This window comes from Lepidochelys kempii, chromosome 6, assembly GCF_965140285.1.
Source record: "Lepidochelys kempii isolate rLepKem1 chromosome 6, rLepKem1.hap1, whole genome shotgun sequence".
Taxonomy (NCBI): Eukaryota; Metazoa; Chordata; order Testudines; family Cheloniidae; genus Lepidochelys; species Lepidochelys kempii.
In genome coordinates this window covers 125528392-125550329 of record NC_136385.1, presented here as the reverse complement: position 1 = coordinate 125550329, position 21938 = coordinate 125528392, and the positions used below count along the sequence as shown (strand labels likewise).

The window sequence follows — 21938 nt, the reverse complement described above, 5'->3', positions numbered from 1 at the left end:
TAAATATATCATATTAATAATATGCATTATCAGCACGATACATAGATTAGTATGCATTAAAAACCCATAACATTAAGCACAAATACTTGTAACAGTGATAGCCTAAACTGGCCTATAACATAATCCTATTCATTTAGGCTAATTATCCCATAACTCCTTGCATTAGCTGAAATAAGCATTTGGCATAAGCAGATAGGAAACTTGTCAAAATCAAGATACACTTGTTCCATGTCTTAATACAAGCTAGGAAAGTAGGGACTATTAGGAAACTGGGACAAACTGATGAGTTGGGTTTTAGTGTCATGTAAAGTGATGTAACTTGTAAAATCATCATATTAAGAATACCAGTTGTAATATATAACTTGGCGAGCACACCTTCTGCATGAGGCAAATGTAACATCGCTGCACGGGGCTGTTCTTTAGAATCATAGAATATCAGGGTTGGAAGGGACCTCAGGAGGTCATCTAGTCCAACCCCCTGCTCAAAGCAGGACCAATCCCCAACTAAATCATCCCAGCCAGGGCTTTGTCAAGCCTGACTTTAAAAATATCTAAAGAAGGAGATTCCACCACGTCCCTAGGTAACGCATTCCAGTGTTTCACCACCCTCCTAGTGAAAAAGATTTTCCTAATAACCAACCTAAACCTCTCCCACTGCAACTTGAGACCATTACTCCTTGTTCTGTCATCAGCTTTAGAGACTGGTATCATATAGAACCCTTTCCTGTGCCATATTAATAAACCTGACTGACATTGCTTATTTGGTCTTTTGAGTATATTTCATAACAAACCAAAGTGTGGTCAAGCAATTGACTATACAATTTATTAATACTTTGAACAAGACTCCATTCCTTAGAGTAGAAATTCAGAAAGGTAAGGGCTTCATGTTGGTGAGTTTGAACTGATATATCAAGAGAACTGCACAAATAAGCCATTCATGAACTGTGGACCATTACCTGTTATTAACTCATCTAATGTACCCTGGGGAGCAAACTGCAATTTAAATGTTGTAATATCTCAATAAGATGTGTTGGGCAAGTTTAATTTTTAAAAAACACCACAAACCTGAGTAGTAGTCTACTAATATTTGCCATTTAATTTGAATATATCTACACCAATCTTGGGCCAAGGGTGATCAGGAATCTCATGTGGTTCCCAGTGGTTCTTTCATATCCTGTTTTCTGCATTCACTGCAGATTTGACATTTAGATAGCTATCTTATCTTTGACAATAGATCGGTGGCTCTATTCTTACATTTCTCAATACCCAGACAGCACTATGGATTGTTCTTACCATTTTTGACCTCATGATGGGCAGTATGGACATGATGTCTTTACAAAATCCCATCTCTACACAAGTCCTGATCAACAATGCACTTGGCATACTTGTCACTTGGTCTTTTCAAAGGACCATTGGGAACACTACTGTTATCAGCAAGTCCATTGCTGTTGTGTGCCTAAATACAATCTACAAGTATAAAGACTATGTTATCTTCCCCATGAATGGGCGGAAAAAACTGCAAGCATACTATACCATGGTGAATTTCCCATCTGTACTGAACATTGTCAGTGTTGCACATATAACTCTGAAGGGACCAGGGTTAGATAAGGCAGTTTATAGAAATAGAAAACATACCTGTTCCATATCAGCCACAGAAGATGTAAAGATGGGGTTCACTCTCCTGCCACAAATTGTGTATCTTGCCATCTCTTCTGACGTTGTTTGTCTCATTTACAGCCTCTGCTCTGTGCTGGCAAAAAGGGTACTCATGTACTCCCCCATCAGCTCTCCCTCAACAAGGTCATTTCTGACAGGTTTCAGAGTAACAGCCGTGTTAGTCTGTATTCACAAAAAGAAAAGGAGGACTTGTGGCACCTTAGAGACTAACCAATTTATTTGAGCATAAGCTTTCGTGACCTACAGCTCACTTCATCGGATGCATACTGTGGAAACTGTAGAAGATCTTTTTATACACACAAAGCATGAAAAAATACTCCCCCCACCCCACTCTCCTGCTGGTATTAGCTTACCTAAAGTGATCACTCTCCTTACAATGTGTATGATAATCAAGTTGGGCCATTTCCAGCACAAATCCAGGTTTTCTCACCCCCCCCACACACAAACCCACTCTCCTGCTGGTAATAGAGACTGGGAGTGGCTAAGTCATTATGCAAGGTAACCTATTTCCCCTTGTTTTTTCTCCCCCCCCCCCCCCCGATGTTCTTGTTAAACCCTGGATTTGTGCTGGAAATGGCCCGCCTTGATTATCAGACACATTGTAAGGAGAGTGATCACTTTAGATAAGCTATTACCAGCAGGAGAGTGGGGTGGGAGGAGGTATTGTTTCATGCTTTGTGTGTATAAAAAGATCTTCTACACTTTCCACAGTATGCATCCAATGAAGTGAGCTGTAGCTCACGAAAGCTTATGCTCAAATAAATTGGTTAGTCTCTAAGGTGCCACAAGGTCATTTCTGTAACTATGGTGTCAATTTCTGGGTTTTCTTGATGATCCCATCACCTGCACCTACCCTAAATCCTGTGATTTTTGGCCATTTTCCAGAGATATCTGAAAATAGCCTGCTTTTATAATGCTCCTCATTCAGATTTTATTAGCATACACAAGGGTATAATTTATGTATGCTAATATGAACCTAATATAGCTTTTCTTTATACCAAGAAAGTTTGCACAGGCCCTTTTGAAAATCCCACCAACCTCAGTGCATTCCAGCAGCTTTGCTACAGCCAAACATCTGCTTTGAAAATTCCTGGGATCCCACTTCAACCCCTAGATCAGGCCCCAATAGCTATTTGTGCCTACCCAAGGTTTTGAAAAGTTTTATTAGATTGTATAGAAACTACCAATTAGCCGCTTCACAATCTAGTTCTACAATGCTCAAAAACAGAATGTGAAATGCTGTTCTAATATCACTTTTTCAAACAAACTATTAATTCCTCACTATTTCTGAGGCTTTTAATTCATGTTCCTATGTCATTGTACTGTCCCAATAAGCCATAGATGCTCCGATAAGAGGTTGGCTGAAACACTCTGAACCAGGGGGAGGCTGTGACTTTTTAAAATGGGGCCAGATGAGATTCATTACTGGCCTGTGGTCTTCCCTTTCTGCCAGCTAGGCTAGGGCAAACAGGCCATAGGACAGGTGCAATTACTCTAGTACCTAGAGCCCCTACACCATGCGTAGAGACAATTTGCCCATCTGTGCGCCACCTCACAAGAACCCTGGCTGCAGAGGGCATTCTAGACCACGGATGTGACTGGGGCAGACCAGCATCTTGCTGTTTCTATGTCCCAGAAATTTCTAACAGGAGTCATCACAACAAAGACAAGTTATGGCAACCTTCAGGACTACCCTATCCTATGAAAGGGCTAAATTAGTCCCCAGCAATGCCTGAACAGAGATGGTGCAAGCTGCCTTCTCTCTTTCCCTGCTGATGCAATGGTGAGTCTGCCCCTAGGAGAACAGCAGTGCCTGGAGAGCATAGCATCATATAGTAGTGAGGTTCTGACATCCCAGTGACTGGGTGTCCAGCTGAGGACTGGGCATCCAATACTAAGTGCATAATTTGAAATAACAAGCACTGCCTGCATTCTTTGAAAAATCCCTATTTTCTGTGTACCCAAAACTGGCTAGCCAAATACCCTGCAGAACAGTCAAAGGCCCTTTGAACATTACCATGTGTGTGGCAGAACCAAGGTCACACTGCAAGGCTGCAATAGAGCCAGAGGGATTACCTGAGTCCCCATCCAGTACTCTAACCATAAAAAGAAAAGGAGTATTTGTGGCACCTTAGAGACTAACCAATTTATTTGAGCATGAGCTTTCGTGAGCTACAGCTCACTTCATCAGAAAGCTCATGCTCAAATAAATTGGTTAGTCTCTAAGGTGCCACAAGTACTCCTTTTCTTTTTGCGAATACAGACTAACACGGCTGTTACTCTCTAACCATAAAAGCATCCTTCCTCTCCCATGTACTCTCTCTGTATAAACTCAGGGTCATCTTTTCAAACTCAGCCTCTGATCTTGTGCATGAAGAATCTACCATCATAGCACCTTTCGTAAGTGGTAGGGAGTTCACCCTTGCACTTAACCAACAGTTCCCTCCCTCTTCCTTTCCATTGTGCTAAGCAGAGCATCAGGCTATTGCTATGCCAAAGACAACCACAGAGGCAAGACAGGTGCAGCACACACACAGCATGCAAAGAACTTTGATCCCTACAGGTTGGTTATGGCCACTCTGTGCCACTCTCTCCAGAGGAACCTGTTAGACAGTTACGACAGAGCTAGCTAAGGATCAATACACCCTGTGGAGGGAGACTGTATTTTGTTCCCCTTTTACCAATGGTGTTGACCAAACTATTCAAATTCCACCCATCCAGCTGTGAAAGGAGCTGTAGGATGCTCACGCCCCGGGGGCTCGCAGGGGCTGCCTTGGCTAGCAAGGACCCTACTGTCTCCTTCACCCCTTGGCAGCTGTCCTATACCCCTGCCGGTGAATACCCTGCTGCTGCCCCACCCCTTAGCAACCATCTTCAGCCCCAGCCTCCCTTGGCCAAACACCACCAGGGCCTGCTCCTTAGCAACCGTCCTACTGCACCCTGGCAACAGTGCATCCGCCCACAGCTGCCCTTTCAACCACTCAGCATTGACCAGCCATAATCCCCGCCCCTTCCTCCCAGCTAACCAATCCCGTTAGAGCTTGGGGGCGTTTCCAAAGCCCGCCTACTTCGGCCAATCAGAAGGTGCTTTTCATGTTGCTTGAGGAGCAGATGGGGAATAGGGCTCGTCCGTTGTCGGGGGGCGGGGTTTATTTGTATCCGGCGCGAGCCGCCTGCCTGCAGGGGATTGGGTGAGAGCGGGAAGGCACTGACCAATGAGCGCCCTGGGCCGGGCCGAACCCTAAGGGGCGGGACGGAGGCCTGTTCAAACCGGCGGCTGCGGCCCGGGCCGAGCGCCGGGGAGCGCGCCGGGATGGTGAACCTGGTGAGGGGCGCCCGGTGTGCTGGGGAGCGCCGCTCGGCCTCCTCCCACGGCTACCTCAGCCGGGCCGGGATGGAGGGCGGACGGAACCGGGTTACCCCCACCCGTTCCTGGGCCCCGGGGAGGGTTACCCCTCCCCCTCTGAGCGGGGACAGGGTTACCCCTCCCCCCCTATCCTGAGCCCCGGTTATCCCGGGGGGGAGGGGGCAGGATTACCCTTCCCCCTCAACCTGAGCCCCGGGGGGAGGAGGGGCAGGGTTACCCTCCCTCCCTCCCTCCCTCCTGAGCTGTGGGGGGAGGGCAGGGTTCCCCTCCCCCCCAAAAAACATCCCTCTGTTCTGTGATAGCTCTTCTGAACATTTAGTTGCTTCCTGAATCTGTGGGTCAGGGATTTGGGAACCCAGGAAATGTGACACTGGCCCCTACCCTGGGGAAATACTCTGGCCGCTAACAAGCTGTAAGGCGTCTGCTTTCCGGACTGCATTTCTGCCCTGCTGTCTGCTACCCCTCCCCCCACAATTACTGAACATGATTGTATCTGTATGATGTATACTTTCTGTGATTGTAATATTGCTGGTGAAGCATGTTGCAACACCACTTACCTCTTGCTACAGGTCTGAGCTTTTCATGGGGCTGCCACAACCCTGACCCTGTGCCAGGCTGGTGCTGCTTTCACGTAGCCTTCAGTTGTGAAGTTTCCATCTCCACTCTAAGCATATCACAGGCATTGAAATGTCTTATTAGCTAAGTAGCCTGAGGCCCATCACACTGTTGCCTATCTCCATTTAAGGACCCTTCTTGTTTCTGACATGGGCGAGCTGGCAGTTGCCTGGCTGCGTAACTGAATGGCTCAGACAAGTAATGAGTATGTAGCCTTTGACAGCTAGGGTAACCACTTGAATTCTTCCCTGGTTGGTAATGGCTGGAGAGTGAGTTTGTGGGGGGGGGCAGAGGGTGAGAAAACCTGGATTTGTGCTGGAAATGGCCCAACTTGATTATCATACACATTGTAAGGAGAGTGATCACTTTAGATGAGCTATTACCAGCAGGAGAGTGGGGTGGGAGGAGGTATTGTTTCATGGTCTCTGTGTATATGATGTCTTCTGCAGTTTCCACAGTATGCATCCGATGAAGTGATCTGTAGCTCACGAAAGCTCATGCTCAAATAAATTGGTTAGTCTCTAAGGTGCCACAAGTACTCGTTTTCTTTTTATCTAATGGCAGTTTGTGGTCTATCGTTTGAAATGGGTACAGTGGTGTCAATTCAGTTCATGTCACAAACCATCATCATCCCAATTAGCAGTAACTGTTCTCTTAATGTTGAGTAGGCCTGGGAACTAAATGCTCCTCTCATCCCTAAAGGTAATCTCTCTAGGATAAGGTTGAGACAAAGGCATGAAAAGGTAAGAAAGGATGCACAGCAGGTGCCGGTGTTGTACTTGTTCTGTGAATAGAGGATTTCAGTCTTCAGGGCTTTCATGTCACAGATTTTCAGAAGCATTACTTTCATGCATGCAACTCAAACACAAACAGGCATCACTCTGCTATTGGAGGTGCCCTGACCTGTGTAGACTGAATTTATGTATCTTCCATCCAGATGATTTGTTTCTCAAATATGCTTGAGGAACCCTGTAGAAATGAATTATTACACTTGTTCTAAGGCACAGTTACACATCTCTGTGTGCTTGGGGTAAATGCCAATCATTTAAAGACCTGGGGAATTCTTCAGAGCAGCCCCTGACTGCGTTCCTGGATAAATATTAATACTTGCTATATGATTGATATTTTGACACTTGCTCCCATCCTCAACATACATGTATGACTGCGCTAAAGACATTGTTTGAATGCTATGTTTTATTTGACTGATTTTACTTTTCTGGTTACTTCAAGGTTGCTCATGGAAACTTTTGTTTGACAATAGTACAGAAGTGTGACTTTTTTCCAATCATACAAAATACCCCACGTTTTCCTGGGAGGGAGGACAAAAACCTACAGAGGTTTTAGAAATGAAATTCATACTATGATTCATTTAGGCCATGTCTACACTAGCACTTAGGTCAGCAAAACTTTTATTGCTCGGGGGTGTGAAAAAACATCCCTCGAGTGACATGAGTTTTGTTGGCATAAACGCTTGTGTGCACAGTGCTATGTCGATGGGAGACGCTCTCCCATCGACATAGCTACTGCTGATTGTTGAACTGGTTTTATTACGTCGACGAGAGAACTCTCTCCTGTCTGCATAACACAGCCACGCAAGCACTCTTACAGCGATACAGCTGTGCCACTGTAAGCTTGTAAGTGTAGATATGGCTGTAGTAAACTTATTTATTCCTCAACTATATTTTTTTTTAAAAAGCATACACCTTGTCTCTAATGGAGATCTTGCACTTGTCTAAGTAAAGTGCAAGAAGTGTCTCCAGTCTAATTAGTTAGGGCTATCACTCTTGTACCTGCCTCCAGAAGCTGATAATGTAATCAGTGTACCACCTTTTTCATCACCTACTATGTTTTACAAGGGTTTGACCAAACCAGTCTGAATGTGCTTTTACTTGCTCATTTTTGATGCAAGCTCCTTCACAAACAGATCTGGGTCTTCAGTTTTAAGTTTTAGAATAGCAGGAGGGATATTGGGGTTGTATGGTAACAACCATGTTTTAGACTTTTTGACGGTGGCAGAGGAATCTAAACCTGTGACATCCATGTTTGGGATCTGTCACATTGGTTAAGTACTGGAAAGGTTCTACAGCATTTCTGAATTGTTTTTTGAGTTTGATTTTTGTGGCTGCAGTTCTTTTAATTAATTCAGGACAGATTTAGATTACTGTTGCAGTCTGGGTGGTAGCCTATAATCTGTGAAATCCCTTCAAACCCTATTTTAATTGCTTTTGTAAGCTTAGGTTTCAGAGTAACAGCCGTGTTAGTCTGTATTCACAAAAAGAAAAGGAGTACTTGTGACACCTTAGAGACTAACCAATTTATTTGAGCATAAACTTTCGTGACCTACAGCTCACTTCATCGGATGCATACTGTGGAAACTGCAGAAGACATTATATATACAGAGACCATGAAACAATACCTCCTCCCACCCCACTCTCCTGCTGGTAATAGCTTATCTAAAGTGATCACTCTCCTTACAATGCTATTACCAGCAGGAGAGTGAGTTTGTGTGTGTGGTTTTTGGAAGGGGAGGGGGTGGTGAGAAAACCTGGATTTGTGCTGGAAATGGCCCAACTTGATTATCATACACATTGTAAGGAGAGTGATCACTTTAGATAAGCTATTACCAGCAGGAGAGTGGGGTGGGAGGAGGTATTGTTTCATGATCTCTGTGTAATGTCTTCTGCAGTTTCCACAGTATGCATCCGATGAAGTGAGCTGTAGCTCACGAAAGCTTATGCTCAAATAAATTGGTTAGTCTCTAAGGTGCCACAAGTCCTCCTTTTCTTTTTGTAAGCTTAGTGTCTTTATCTGTTCCCTTGTTATGTAAAACATGCTATATTTTGATGAAAGTTCTCCTTGCGCTTAATGCAAATTTCAGCATATTTATGCATCTAACCGCCATAACTTTCCTGTGTTCCACCAAGTGTAGTTGGGAAGTGGGAGTGATCTGCTCTCCTTTTTCAACCAACAAACCCAAGAAGCTGCTAGCGGTTGCAGGAAAACTTCTAAACTTCCACAGTGTGCTTTAGGACTGTCAGTACTTTCTCAACAAGGTTTAACTAGTGTGCTAAACACCCATACGTCCAATGTTTAAGATGAAAACACTTGAGTTCTCTCAACATATTTTCAGTTTATCGAAACAAGACAACTTTTTCATTTTTTTTCCTCTTTGGGTGACATTTGCAGCTACTTGCACAGTTTTCTTTTCAGATATAGACTCCTTAGCTTTAAGTAGAGATGCCTTTTTTTTCCCCCCTGCATAAATGCTTGTAGCTGTTATTAGGTCATTGCTAGTGTTCAGTCTTGTACAGTAGAACCTCAGAGTTAAACACTTGGGAATGGAGGTTGCTCATAACTCTAAAGAAAGCGTTATAGTTGTTCTTTCAAAAGTTTACAACTGAACACTGACTTAATACAGCTTTGAAACTTTACTATACACAAGAGAAATGCTGCTTTTTACCATCTTAATTTCAAATGAAACAAGCACAAACAGTTTCCTTACTTTGTCAAATCTTTTTTTAAACTTTCCTTTTCCCTTTTTTAGTAGTTTACATTTAACACCATTCTGTATTGTTTTTTTTTCTTTTCCTTTTTTACCTTCTGCTTCCTGTTTTGTGTACTTTCAGCTCCAAATGAGGTGTGTGGCTGACCGGTCAGGTTGGAACTCTGGTATTCATAACGCTGAGGTTCTGCTATACTAATGTTACTGCTGATTCTAGCAGCATGTATTAGTGGACTTGTAAGTTAAAAATGTGTGTGGAGATATATCCAGGGTGAAGTGCTTCAGTCTCTTTGTTTCTCATTTTGTGCTACGCTGAGGGGAATGAGGTTAGTGTTAAAGAACACTTTAGGCTCAAGTCTTTGCCTTTCAGTTGTTAGTGTCATAATTGCTAATCTCTGGATGACAAAGATGAACAGACACAACTGAAGTCTCTGTTAGCAATCATTGTGACTGGAGTGATGATGACAATAGCATTGAGAATGTCTTGTTTGCAGGATCATCAAACTAATCAATGTTTGTTATTCAGTAGACAGTTTCATTTGATGGATCATCTGATCTTAAAGAATCCAAGAAACTGCTTTCTGTACTTTGAGCTGAGCACATATCCTGTCTTGTGTACCTGTTGCTTTAGATGACTTTTTTTCATTACTTTAGTCCATTCAGTGGCTTGTTTCCTACCACTTCCTTCAAAATTAGGCATGCTAAGTCAGATAACATCTAACAAATTTCTTGTTTGCAGCTCTTCCATTCACTAGCTAGAATGCAGAACCACCATCTAATGAGACCAATATGGTGAAGATCATAAAATAAAATGAACTGGCCAGTTTTATTCAGAGCTGTGTATCAGGTGCCATGCCAACCTTCGAGCTAAGGCCTCCTCACGTTCACTGCTCCTCCACCTGCTCCCCTCTTGTCAACATTGAATAACAGTTGATCCACTTATTAGGAATGCACTTCTCTGGATCGCCATTGATTCCTCTCTCGCTGCATAGACAGTTCTAAAACTTTCAAAATAGGAATAGCAAGAACCTTGATGTACTCATAACCTTGAGGAGGAAAAGTTTTCATTCACATATTAAAATTAGATCCTGTTTCTAATACCCATATCTTATATTCAAGTATGTTATGTTCATGTGAATACTTCAGAGTTACAGGTCTTTAAAAAAGAGAACCTGAAGTAATTTTTTTTGCTATTTGAAACCTGGGTTTTTCACAACCCTAATGAACTATTTACGTAGCAGAGAGCTACAGATAAGGATTCAAAATCTTATATAAGATTGAACCTGTAGATAGTGGCTAACGTTCAGTAATGTTGCGGTCTATCATCTTAAACTAAACCTTTGAGTTACATCAAAGTGGTCTTAGAAGTAATACATCCTACATGAACAATGGTAATCTTTTACTAAAGAAAAAAAACTCATTCTGCTGTAGTGTGCTTGCAACACAGCAAATGTTGACGAACAATTCCTTACAGCAATTACTCTTCTATTGAAGCCTGGCGCGATGCAAGCAAATGAGTTTGACTCATCTGATGAAGAGCCTATTCAAGATGATCAGACACCATTTCAGATATCATGGTAAGACAAATATTTTTTTTTAGCAGAAAATCCTTTGTAATCAAATACCCTCATAGATGTTTCACTCAGCAATTTCTGGCCTTGCAGAAATATCCCAAGTAACATAGGGTTTATAGAAAACTTGTATGCTGCTTGCAACTAAATATCTGCAGTAAATGTGGGCCTGAATGTTCATAAAACCACACAGCTGGACAATAGATAGTACCTGTCCTAAAGAAACCTGCAGCAGGCCAGTCGTGTTCAGTGATATTTCAGAGAAGTCATAGAAATAGTAATGAAATCAAACACTAGACGTATACTAGCAAGTTTCGTTGTCATGTAACTACCATGGTTCTCTGCAACTTGAAGATATTGGTCCAGACTCTGTTTAAAACATAACTTGTGAGTGACTAAAATCCATTTACTTTACTTCCCAAGTAACTTCTTAATTTCTGGCACACTGTGAAGATGTTGTAGGTTAAGATGGTTTGATCCATAGCTCTTACAGTGGAGGCAACGTGGAATTTAATCAAGTAGTAAAATGGTTCAGAATGAAGTATTGATACTTTTAATATACACCTCAGAAGTGTTAAAACCTCTTCACTGTGCGTGTGTATAGTTGATACCTCTTCTCACTTAAGCGTACGATACGTGATCAGAAATAAAATGTTGTAGTATGGACATGTGATTCTCTTTTATCAGTAAGCACTACAAAGCTTTCTGGCTGCAATTCTTGCTATTCAAACTGGAATACTGCTGAATTACTTTTCCACAACCCCACAGAAAAAGTGGCTGTCTAATATTGAAAACTTGAGTTGGAATTTAAGTTTATATTCTGCATTTTCTTTTGGTAGGTTAGCCCTGTCGTCTCTCTATTGTTCTCAGTTTCTGGGAGTATGTTCTCTGCCAGGTAGGTAGCGCTGGTTTTAGAAGTTAGCTTTAAAACATGCTTTCTACCAAGAAGGAAATTATGCTGTCCCCAAAGATCTCTTCAAAGCCGTACTCGCTTAGTGGAGTGATATCCATGTCTTCTGAGCACACAATACTGGAAAGAGTGGAGGTATCAGATCTCTTGGTTTGATGCCTGAGGCTCTTTTGCCTAATCCAGAAGAAGTGATGAAAGGTAACTGCTGATCAACTAGTGTGCTTTTCAAATTGGAGTACCTTTTATAATAGTAAATGTCAATGCAAAGCCATGAAATGGGACAATTCTGGCAAAGCCAAATTTTTCCACTATAAGGAATGTCAAACTAAAAATCACATCTAAAAAATCCTACACTCTTACGTTATAAAAATGTAAGATGTTAGTGAAGTATTTCACCTGTTTTAATCACTTGTGTTTTTTACTGCTTATTTTTCTCCCAGCTTGGAATCAATTATCATTGTCTCGTTCTCATGCACTACATTCTGTTGTAATGTTTGGGTTGCAAATGCCAAAATGGGGATTGTTTAATTCCAAACGGAATTTCATTGACACTTTAAACACATGTTTATAGATAAAGTGTTAAATATTTAGGCTTTGGAAATAGATTCAATACAAAACCTGTTTGAAATGTTGGTCTTCAAACTACCTGTGTCCCTTCTTAACTCATGTCTGTTCTTTAAACACTGCCTGCCTGCTGCTGCCTCACAAAATTCCACCTGTTGGAAGCCAGCAGATATAACTTCCTACTTGCAGGATCTCAACACTTCATCTTCAGAAGGGAACAAATGTCTCCCAGAGGTAGTAAGGGCAGTAAAGGTGGTAAGGGCAGTTTTAAAGTTAGCAGACCTAGAGGAGAGGAATAGTTTGAGCAGTAATTGAAGCATGCAATCTAGCCACACACATTTGCCTTATACACTATAGCGCAACCCATGCAATTGCCCCTGGGTTTCAGGCATTGCTGTGCCCATTTTCTGTCCTGATAACTCTCATTGTTGGGTATATGCATCATGTTAAAAGCACTTTTGTAGCTCTTCTTTATGGAATAAACTGGGAGAAAATAAGGTAATGATAATGACACGCTGAGAACCCAAATAGGGAGGAGAGTTTAATATCTGTTATATGCCAGAACTTGTGGAGAGGGAGGGAATCATCCTACTAGTAACCCTACAGCCATCTCGCGTCTTGCTGACCTCTTGCCAATCTCTTTAAGTGTAGCCCAGTTAATCATGTCAGAAGCGCTCTCTCTTTTGGGAAGGCTTAAAAACTAAATTTTAGTTACGGGCTTAGAAAAGCTGCCCTGTTACTTTATTAAACATGATGGTTCTGTCTGCTCTCCTCTACACAACTACTCTATTTGCAAAAGTGAATTGTTTTTTCAAATGTTTCTATTCCATACAACTCACTTCTTCATATTTTATTTTAGGCTGTAGGTTCAAGGATGTTAAAAGAAATCTTCAGAAAGATATAGGTAAGTTTATATTAAAAATATATACACACATATGCTACATAGACACACCCATGAACACATGCTCTTGCTCTTTCGATTTATATATAATATATATGGACCACTATACTAATTTAGGTCTTTTTTTTTCATATTGTAAGTAAGCACTTTCAAATGCACATGGTGAATTAAAAGTAAATACATTTACTATTTTAGTCACTAGAATCTTGCCTGCTCTCTTAGACTGAAAATTGTATCGCATAATCTCTGTAACCAGCAAATCTGTTTCCAGTTACCACATGTATTTTCTCAGAAATGAAACCATCATCACTCATTATGCAAGCAATTAAGATGTGCCATCTGCATTCGTGTTTCGCAATTCCCTTTTAAAAATACATGCAGTGTTTCCTTTTACTGGGTGAAAAGTTCCTGAGGGAGTATTGATTTGACAGTTGTGTTTATCCGGTCTTCTCTAGTGCTCAATGTGCTTGGGGAAATGTGAAGCTGTGGGCACTGTTTAATGTACTGAGATGCTTTTGCAAGAGAAAAACATCACCTCTTACATGGGTTCACTGCCAATTGAGAGTACTCACTGCTGCCTATGTACAACCCATAACCAGAGGCGGTTGTCTTTAGTTTTTTTTCTCTACCATAACAGGACGCTCTGATAATCCCAATGTAGGCTAGCAAGCTTCCCAAGAAGAGTTAGTTCAAAGCCTAAGCACAAACACTTCTAATCTTTATTTCAATAACTTGCCAACTTCAGGATCCTACCAATGAGCATAAACACAGTGTTCATGGTTAACCCTACAGTTCTTCTAGTGTTTGTCAGCTGGTCATTGCTGATTCTCACATTAATCCCCGAAATTGAGTTGATTAGCATTTTCGTCTAAGTAGATCTTAAACTTGAAAGGCTTTTTTTATTTGCAAGTGTCTTGGTTTGTTGGCAGAAGAATTAAAGAGGTATGGGACACAGGATATATTTGTGCTCTGTACCAGAGGAGAACTCTCAAAATATCGGGTGCCAAACCTACTAGACTCCTACCAGCAGCACGGGATTATTGTGCACCATCATCCTATTCCTGATGGAGACACTCCTGACATCACCAACTGCTGTACCATTCTGGAAGAACTAAGGGGCTGTCTGGAAAGCAACCGGAAAACATTAATACAGTAAGTTCCTATTTCCTTCCTATCTCCACAAGACATCTATCAACTTCCCTCCAGATGAATGAACAATCAAAACTTTAATGTACAATAAACAAATGTCAAATGACAGTTGGCTGGCTTCCTTTAAGGTTAATTCAAACTGTGACATTCCCTCTCTTTCACCATGTCGTCTTCTGCCACACACTTACAACTACTTCCGTTTCCTTGCCCCATTCAATGAGAAATAATGCTAGGCCTTGTAGGGATGGACACATGGAGCCTCCCCCCCTTTTCCCAGCTGGTCTAGTGGGGTGACGCATGGTGTACCACCTGAGACAAACTGACTAAAATTCACAGCAGCTGCCAGGGTGACTGTGATAAATGAAGCTGGGGGTAGCTCCCTTTTATGAACACCCAACGAGCCAGTTAACTGTAAAATCCCTCTTGGTAGCTGTTCTGTGCTTGCTTCACCTGTAAAGGGATAAAAGCCCCCCAGGTAAAGAGAAGGAAGTGGGCACCTGACTAAAAGAGCCAATGGGAAGGTAGAACTTTTTAAAATTGGGGTGGGGGGGGAACTTTCCCTTTGTCTGTTGCTCTCTCTGGGCTGCAGGGACACAGAGCAGCAGTGCTGTAAGCAGCTTTAAGCCAGGTATGATCATAGATTATCAATTCATACCTTGAACCTACTATCTGAAGCGTCAGATAGTGAGTAAAATTAGGGAATGTCGAAAAAGACACAATTAGGGTTCTTTTTTCTTATTGGCTTGTGGACTCCTCTGTGCTAACCCCTGATGCTTTTGTTTGTTTGTAACCTTTAAGCTGAATCCCCAAGAAAGCTAGTTTGGATGCTTAATTTTTGGAATTGCTCTTTTAAAATCCAGCAAAAGCCTAAGTTCCAGGTATATTTTCTTCCTTTTTATTTTTAATAAAATTTACTTTTTTTTTTTAAAGAACAGGATTGGATTTTTGGTGTCCTAAGAGGTTTGTGCATATGCTGTTTGATTAGCTGGTGGCAACAGCTAATTTCCTTTTTCTTTCTCGGCTCTTCCCCGGGGGGGCTTGAGGGTACCCCAGAGGGAGGAATTCCCAAGTGCTCCTTCCTGGTTCAAAGGGTTTGGTTGGGGTTTTTTTTGCATTTGGGTGGTGGGAGCGTTTACCAAGCCAAGGTCAGAGAGAAGCTGTAACCTTGGGAGTATAATACAAGCCTGGAATGGCCAGTATTGATTTTGAAAATCCTTGTGGGCCCCCATCTTCTACACTCAAAGTGACAGAGTGGGGATTCAGCCTTGACAGTGACATACTTCCTGAGCCTTTAGGAAACACTAATGGATACTAAAAAATAAGTCTACATTGCTTCAGGCCATCCACTTTACATGAGGATATCATGGTGCATTCTACTAATCCAGTAAGAAATGGACTTTGGGTGGGTAGGAGGAATTTTGACCTAGAGGTAGGATGAGGTATTTCTATTGGATGCAGTGTTTCTTCTTTCCCATTAGGCACCAGAGAAGCTGTGGGCATAAAATCTACCAAAATGATCTGATCTTGCTTTCTGTGAATCTAGAACACAACTCTTTGGCAGGGGCGGATTCCCACAGGTTTTACCAAAGGACTGAATTTTCACACAACTCTAGTGTCCCACACCTGTATTGTGAGGCTTGTTTCCTTAGATTATAGGAGACGAGTGGAACTGTGGTCAAGGTATTTTTGAATGAATTCTTTTTCCAAAGAGCTCACAAAAGAGGGAGGTAAAGCTTCCAGCCATCTTGATCTCTGTGTGATCTTGCAAGGATTACCAAACACAATGAGGCCCCAGTGCTGATTTGGGACTTTGGTTGCTACTGCACTATTAAAACAAGACATTCTTTTCTTTCAGCTGTTATGGAGGACTTGGACGTTCATGTCTCAGTAAGCATTTTTTCCTTCCTTCCCCCATGTCATTGCTTAATATTGTCATTACTTAATACAATTTAGCCACGTCCTCTTCTGGTAATAGAACTAAAATATAAATTAGTCTGGTGCCTAAAGGACCAAATGCATTATGAACCAGAGGTTTCTGAATTGGAAATGGAACTTGGTGCCCTTGCACAGTGGAGGCCTTATGGAGATACATGGAAAATGGGAGAAGTTTAATAGCATCCTATAATAAGATTGGTTATGCTTTGATAGGTCTCAGTTACTACAGTTGTTGGCAGAAATATGGGTGAGAACAGGTCAGGCATCCACTGTAGTAAATGAAGCAGGATCAAGCCAGTTTATTTAGTATTTTATGGTACTGATCAACTAAGAAACTGTTATCTGGTCAGACTTGTTAAAGAATAAAAAAAGCCGGTGAACAATGCACTATCGCTCTGTGCTATCAAATACGTGGAAGTGTGGAGAGACTTCATGTCTGATTTGTAAAGGGAACAAACTAGATCTTGCTTCTATCTCCTTTTCCACATCTTTGCTGTCACTTGCCTCCATTCCTGCCAGGGCGGGGACTGAACTCTGCCCTCAGAGCTGGCAGAACTCCCTGCATGACCCTTAGTGAGGAGGAAGCAGGAGACACACACCTCTCGTTTTGTCTGTTTTTTCTCAGCTTCTTTCCCCAAAGCCTGAGGGGTGCCAAAAGGTGCAAACACCACAGAAGGGGAGCGGAGCTGAGATAACAATCTCCCAAAATGCAAACGCAGCCCTCAAGATGTTATGGGACCAAACTGTTAAAATTTTGAATTAAAGTTTGGACTTTCCCTCTGGAACACTGCTGGGGATGCAGAGAAAACTTGAGCAAACTTCACTGCTGCTAATGACTGGCAGGCCTGGTTCTGCCCCCAACTGCAACCAGGTTGAAGTATCCATTGTAACAGATCTGTGGACCTTTGTATGATGAAGAAATTCCAGTTCTGAAGTGGTCGTGAGACTCCAGTGGTTGTCTAAGCACAAACATCAATGAGCAGAAGTTTTATTACATACAGAGATGATTGTTAGAATGCATATTTATGCATCTCTTTTCCTTACAGTAGCTGCATGTCTTCTGCTTCAATTATCTGATGCAATGGAACCCCAAGAGGCAATAGAGAGCCTCCGAGACTTAAGAGGATCTGGGGCAATACAGACAATAAAGGTAAGGAAGCTCTGGGGGGAGGGAATAATAAAATGGAGAAGACCTCTGGTGGGTAGAGGACTGTGCCTCTGTACTAAGATCTCTTCATGAAGGGAATGGCTTTGTCTTTCTGAGAGTTAAAGAAGGCCTCTAGTAATTCATGTCCTTACTGCCTTTGAATGTTGGGTTTGAGCTGCTTTTAGTCACATACTATCATGCCAACACAGTCTCGGTCTGTCCACACCAGAACTTCACATCTTTCCTCCTTTATTGCCAATAGCCACTCTATCTCTTCTCTTTCCCCCGCCCCTGCAGTTTGCTCTGTTCTTACCTCTCTCCCCTGTTGCCCTCCACCACACTCCCACCTATAGCTTATAATAGGGGTTGTTGCTGCTTCCTTTCTATTGCCAAAATCCCTCCTTTCCTTTAATTCTCACTGCACACCTTGATCATCTGCCATGATTCTTAAACTTCCCCACCTCACACACATTAGTTCCTATTCTAGCTGTCATTTTCCATTTATCATCCATCATCGTCCTCTGCCCAGATCCCAATGCTAGTATTAAACCTTCTCAGAATACATAAGTCATAAAACAATAGCAAGACAATAGTTTATAAAGCCAGAAAATGTACACCAGTCAAGATCTCACCATTTAACTTCGAGATCCAATGTTATTTTAAATGCCTTCTAAAGAAGGCAGAGTGCCAGAGAATGCTGCCTATTGCTAGTTGAAGTAGCCAAATAGGATTTGGGAAGCAGGCACACTTCTGCTCAGTCGGAGTGGAGAGCAGAGTAAGCACTGTTTATTGAAGCTAGGGAGAGGATGGGGAGTCCCACCCTGCTTTTATTAGATATGGGGGATCTGTGTTTAAATTTCCCTGATTGCCTATATTTTTTTGAACACTTGTTATGCAGTTTACACCATTTGGAGTCTTTACTCAAGAGTGAATTGGCCTACCAGCCCTCTATGTAGATTGTTGTGCTCTGCATTCAGCTAGCTGGAAGCAGTGTTCTACTTCTTGGACTATATGCAGAGGAAGTGGAGCTACTTATTCACAAATGAAGCAGTTTCCTATTTAATATTTTAGAAACTCAGGCCAGCCACAAACAGAATTGTAATATCTCCAACCTCACTATAACAGGAACACAGGAGTTGCCAGATTGGATCAGACTTAAGGTCCATCTAGTCCAATATCCTGTCTCTGTCCTAACAGTAGCCAGCACCAAATGCTTCAGAGTAAGGTGTAGGAATCATGCAGTAGCCAGATTTGGGGTAATCTGCCTCTTCCTGCCCTAATTAGGTCTTATCCTAACCTAATAGCTAGAGACTTGCCTAAACCACAAAGTATTTAATCTCTCTTTTAAAACTTTATTAACATGTCCGTCACATTCAGCACTTTTGCTAAATATGATTGTACATTTTTCAGCAATACAACTATCTCCATGACTTTCGAGAGAACCTGGCTGCACATCTGTCAACAAAAGATGCAATATTAAGATCAGTATCACGATAAAACTAATATTAGCATTATGGTAGATCTATTTTGTGTACATATGGTACTTCGGCTGAGTACAAGTTCTACGTAAAGACATTGCTCACCTACATGACCTTTTTAATACCACTTTATTAGTCACTCCTTCTAGCAAAGTATTATCCAACACCCAGTCTCTCTACTGTAAATAGATACAAGACTGATGCTAGAAAGGGTCTTGTGAGCTATAGTAAATCCTGCATTACAAACTTCCAAGGAATAATTTCTAAGTTCATACTCTACAAGTATTTCCACACATGAAGGAAGAAATGCTATGCTGGTGTCCCCGCCATTTCTAATGGACTTGTTTTAGTACAGTAACTTCAGCAGTTCACTGCTGATGCATTAATTCCCTTCATCAAGTATGTCCTTACCAGTATACAAGTTTCAACATGCTGAACTAGTATTTTGGTTTTTAAATTTTGTCGTTTCCTGTATGTTGCATTTTAGGTATTTACGCAATGGAGGGTATTACTGGGGATCTCAAATAAGAAATAAAGCTAATGCATTATCTATTTGTACTTTTTTTTTTCTTGTAAGTAGTCAGTGGGAACAACTGGGGATGGAAGGAGAGAGAAGCTTGAAATGGGAATAAAAAGATCTGGTAACTTGTTAACAGTAGCCAGCTGAGCTTTAAGAGCCAGGGCTATTGAGAGCCAGAAAGGGCCTCCTTTTAACTCTTCTGTTGTGAAGGATTTTGAAAGTGCTCCAGAGCTGTAGTCTAGTTCTTTCCACAAGCCCATGACTAATGTAATTTGATGGCATATGCTTGGGGGGGTAGTCTGGTTCTGTACTCAACAAGTAGGTCACTATTGTAGTTGAAATCAGTGAAAAGTGATCTAACAGACTTGGAGTAAAGAAATACTCTTCAGACCTTTGCCATCATGCTGAGGGTTCCCAAGTGAACATATTTGTTCTTTATGCTCCACATCTGGTAATTCAAAATGGGAGTTCTTAATGACATTCAAGGCTTCTCACCACCAGTGATCTTGCACTTGAATAAAATTAACTTATTCAAATCCAAAGTCACTCTGGTGCTTCTGCCAAACACAGCACCATAGTGTTTCTAGCTAGGGTAAAACACTAATCATCTCCCTCCACTTGAGCTATAATGCTATTGCTGCCTTTTCCAGCAGTAGCAGTCTCTTGTTTTTGGTATCATGGAGCTAAGATGACAAGATCTCTCCACTACTCTCCTGTTGTAACCACCTCATGCTTTTGTCCTTACACCTAATCTGATACAAGTCTTATGGAAGAATCTTCCTCTCCTCCCAACTGCGTAGTTCTCTGAAACTTAACCTATCATGTTGTTTACATAGTTAACTGTTGTATATTGTAAGAGCCTTAATGCTAGAACTGGATCACCTTTGCTTTGCAGAAGAGTACAGTTTTTGAAGGAATTGTCTCAGCCAAGCTCAGACAGGTTTCACTTAGTATGTTATAATAAACCAAACTCATTTTAGTTTAAGTGACAACTTTCCATTTTATCTGCTGACTCAATCATTGATCTTTTACACAAGAAATGAGCTCATATCCAACTCCTAAATATTTGCAGTTTGTGGAAGAAAGTGACTAAAGGTTGGAATTTGTTCGGCTTATTAGGACTCTTAAAATTTTGAGTAACATGGTCCTAAATGAACGTATGCTTTGAATGTAGCAGACTGCAGGCACTTGACACTGAGTTGTGTAAATATAGTTGTACAATTTCATTGAGACCTTAATTTTGAAAGGTATAAATTATATTTTCTGAACTACACTACCCTTTTTGGGACAAGGGAAGATTACAGTAGACCACCTTGCATCTGTTATTCCTTTCAATATAGGTTTAATCAACAACTCATGTTCTAAATTTACTACCAGTTCATTTTGTTCCCTGTCACGGAATGGAAGTGTAAAGGCTAATTCTTACCCAACAAATTGTAAAGTAGTTAGGCTTTAGACTGCACCATGTATTCTTTTCTCCACTTGTGAAGTGGTTAGTGCAAGCTCTTCTAGACCACCCTGGAGATGGTTGTTAATTGTAGCTTGCTGCACCTGGGCCTTTATAGGTAGCATAAAATATAGAAATGAAAGAAAAGTAGACTGTAGATCACCTCACTGTCTGTTTACAAGAGAAGGTGCATAGATGGTCTTATCCTGAAAAATGAGTTGAGAGTTCCCCATTTCTCAATGACTTCCAAACCAAACTTGAATTTGTACCAGCGCTATAAACTAAGGCTGAGATCTGAGTGTCAAGATGGGTTCTTCCGTCTTGCCTAGTATTAGCACTACAATTCTGCAAGCCAAATTATAGCCCTAGCTGTGCCTATGAAACCCCACTGACAGCTGATGGAAGTAACAAGTGTTGATGTGGACATAATTTATCCTGCAGAAGCTTTAACTGGCAGGCAGGAGAGGTGACAGAAAATTACACAATTTGCCCATAGTGTCTTCTAATATAGCAGTCAGTGAAATAATGGAGAGACACCACCTTCCCCCCCCCATGTTTTTACAGTCACTTTTTAAGGTAAAACTGCACTTAAGTTTAACAGGTGCTTAAAATGAAATTCAACTTAATACTCTAGACTGCAATACTAAACATTTTTCCATGTGCATGATTTGATTGAGGGGACTATTCATATGCCTAAAGGCACAGCCCAGGAAGGAGAGGCTGTACAATTAGGGCTCTAAATACCTGTCAGTTATGAATTCAGGGTCAGTAATTTTGTTCAGAAAAAAAACTCAAATTCTGTTCAGTAGTCTTTTGTATGTGCAAAGGTTTGTCTGACCATACTTGCTTTCATAAGAAACAAGCAGTTTATTGTTAGATGTAACTTGATTTTTAACAAGAAAAATAAATGTTATTTTCTGTTAAAGTTTTAACTAGCCAAATCCAATCCACAACTTCTCATGCCCCAGAAGTCTGCCTCTATTTCTTTTTTGAGGTCTTCTAAAGTTTGAGAACATTCTCCAAGTTAAATTAACCTAGACACTTCCATTTCCATGTATTTGTCCACAATGAAACATATTGAATGATGGATTCAAACCAAAATTTTGGCTGCAAGTTCACTCTTGGAAAGTTCAGACTTGGATCTGGTTGCAAGCC

The 21938-nt window shown here is 41.4% G+C and overlaps 1 protein-coding gene across 4 annotated transcripts; it reads left to right on the top strand.

Moving 5' to 3' along the window:
* The first annotated feature begins 4916 nt into the window (after positions 1-4916).
* CDKN3 (cyclin dependent kinase inhibitor 3) lies at positions 4917-19385 on the top strand. Of its 4 annotated transcripts, none has more exons than XM_073350095.1 (8): positions 4917-5002; positions 10656-10738; positions 11572-11627; positions 13066-13110; positions 14040-14259; positions 16112-16143; positions 17238-17341; positions 18749-19385. In XM_073350095.1, exons 1-8 carry the CDS (start codon positions 4991-4993, stop codon positions 18833-18835), a joined length of 639 nt encoding a protein of 212 aa, XP_073206196.1. In that variant the 5' UTR covers positions 4917-4990; the 3' UTR covers positions 18836-19385. The 4 variants fall into 4 exon arrangements, with proteins under 4 accessions (XP_073206196.1, XP_073206195.1, XP_073206197.1 ...); XM_073350094.1 differs by having other exon boundaries at positions 14037-14259; XM_073350096.1 differs by having other exon boundaries at positions 4924-5002; positions 10636-10738; positions 14037-14259.
* Positions 19386-21938: the final 2553 nt, after the last annotated feature.

Coding starts and splice junctions, on each gene's coding strand:
- CDKN3 (XM_073350094.1), top strand. Junction 10,739..11,571: donor ACACCATTTCAGATATCATG/GTAAGACAAATA, acceptor TTCTTTTGGTAG/GTTAGCCCTGTCGTCTCTCT. Junction 17,342..18,748: donor GGGCAATACAGACAATAAAG/GTAAGGAAGCTC, acceptor TACATTTTTCAG/CAATACAACTATCTCCATGA.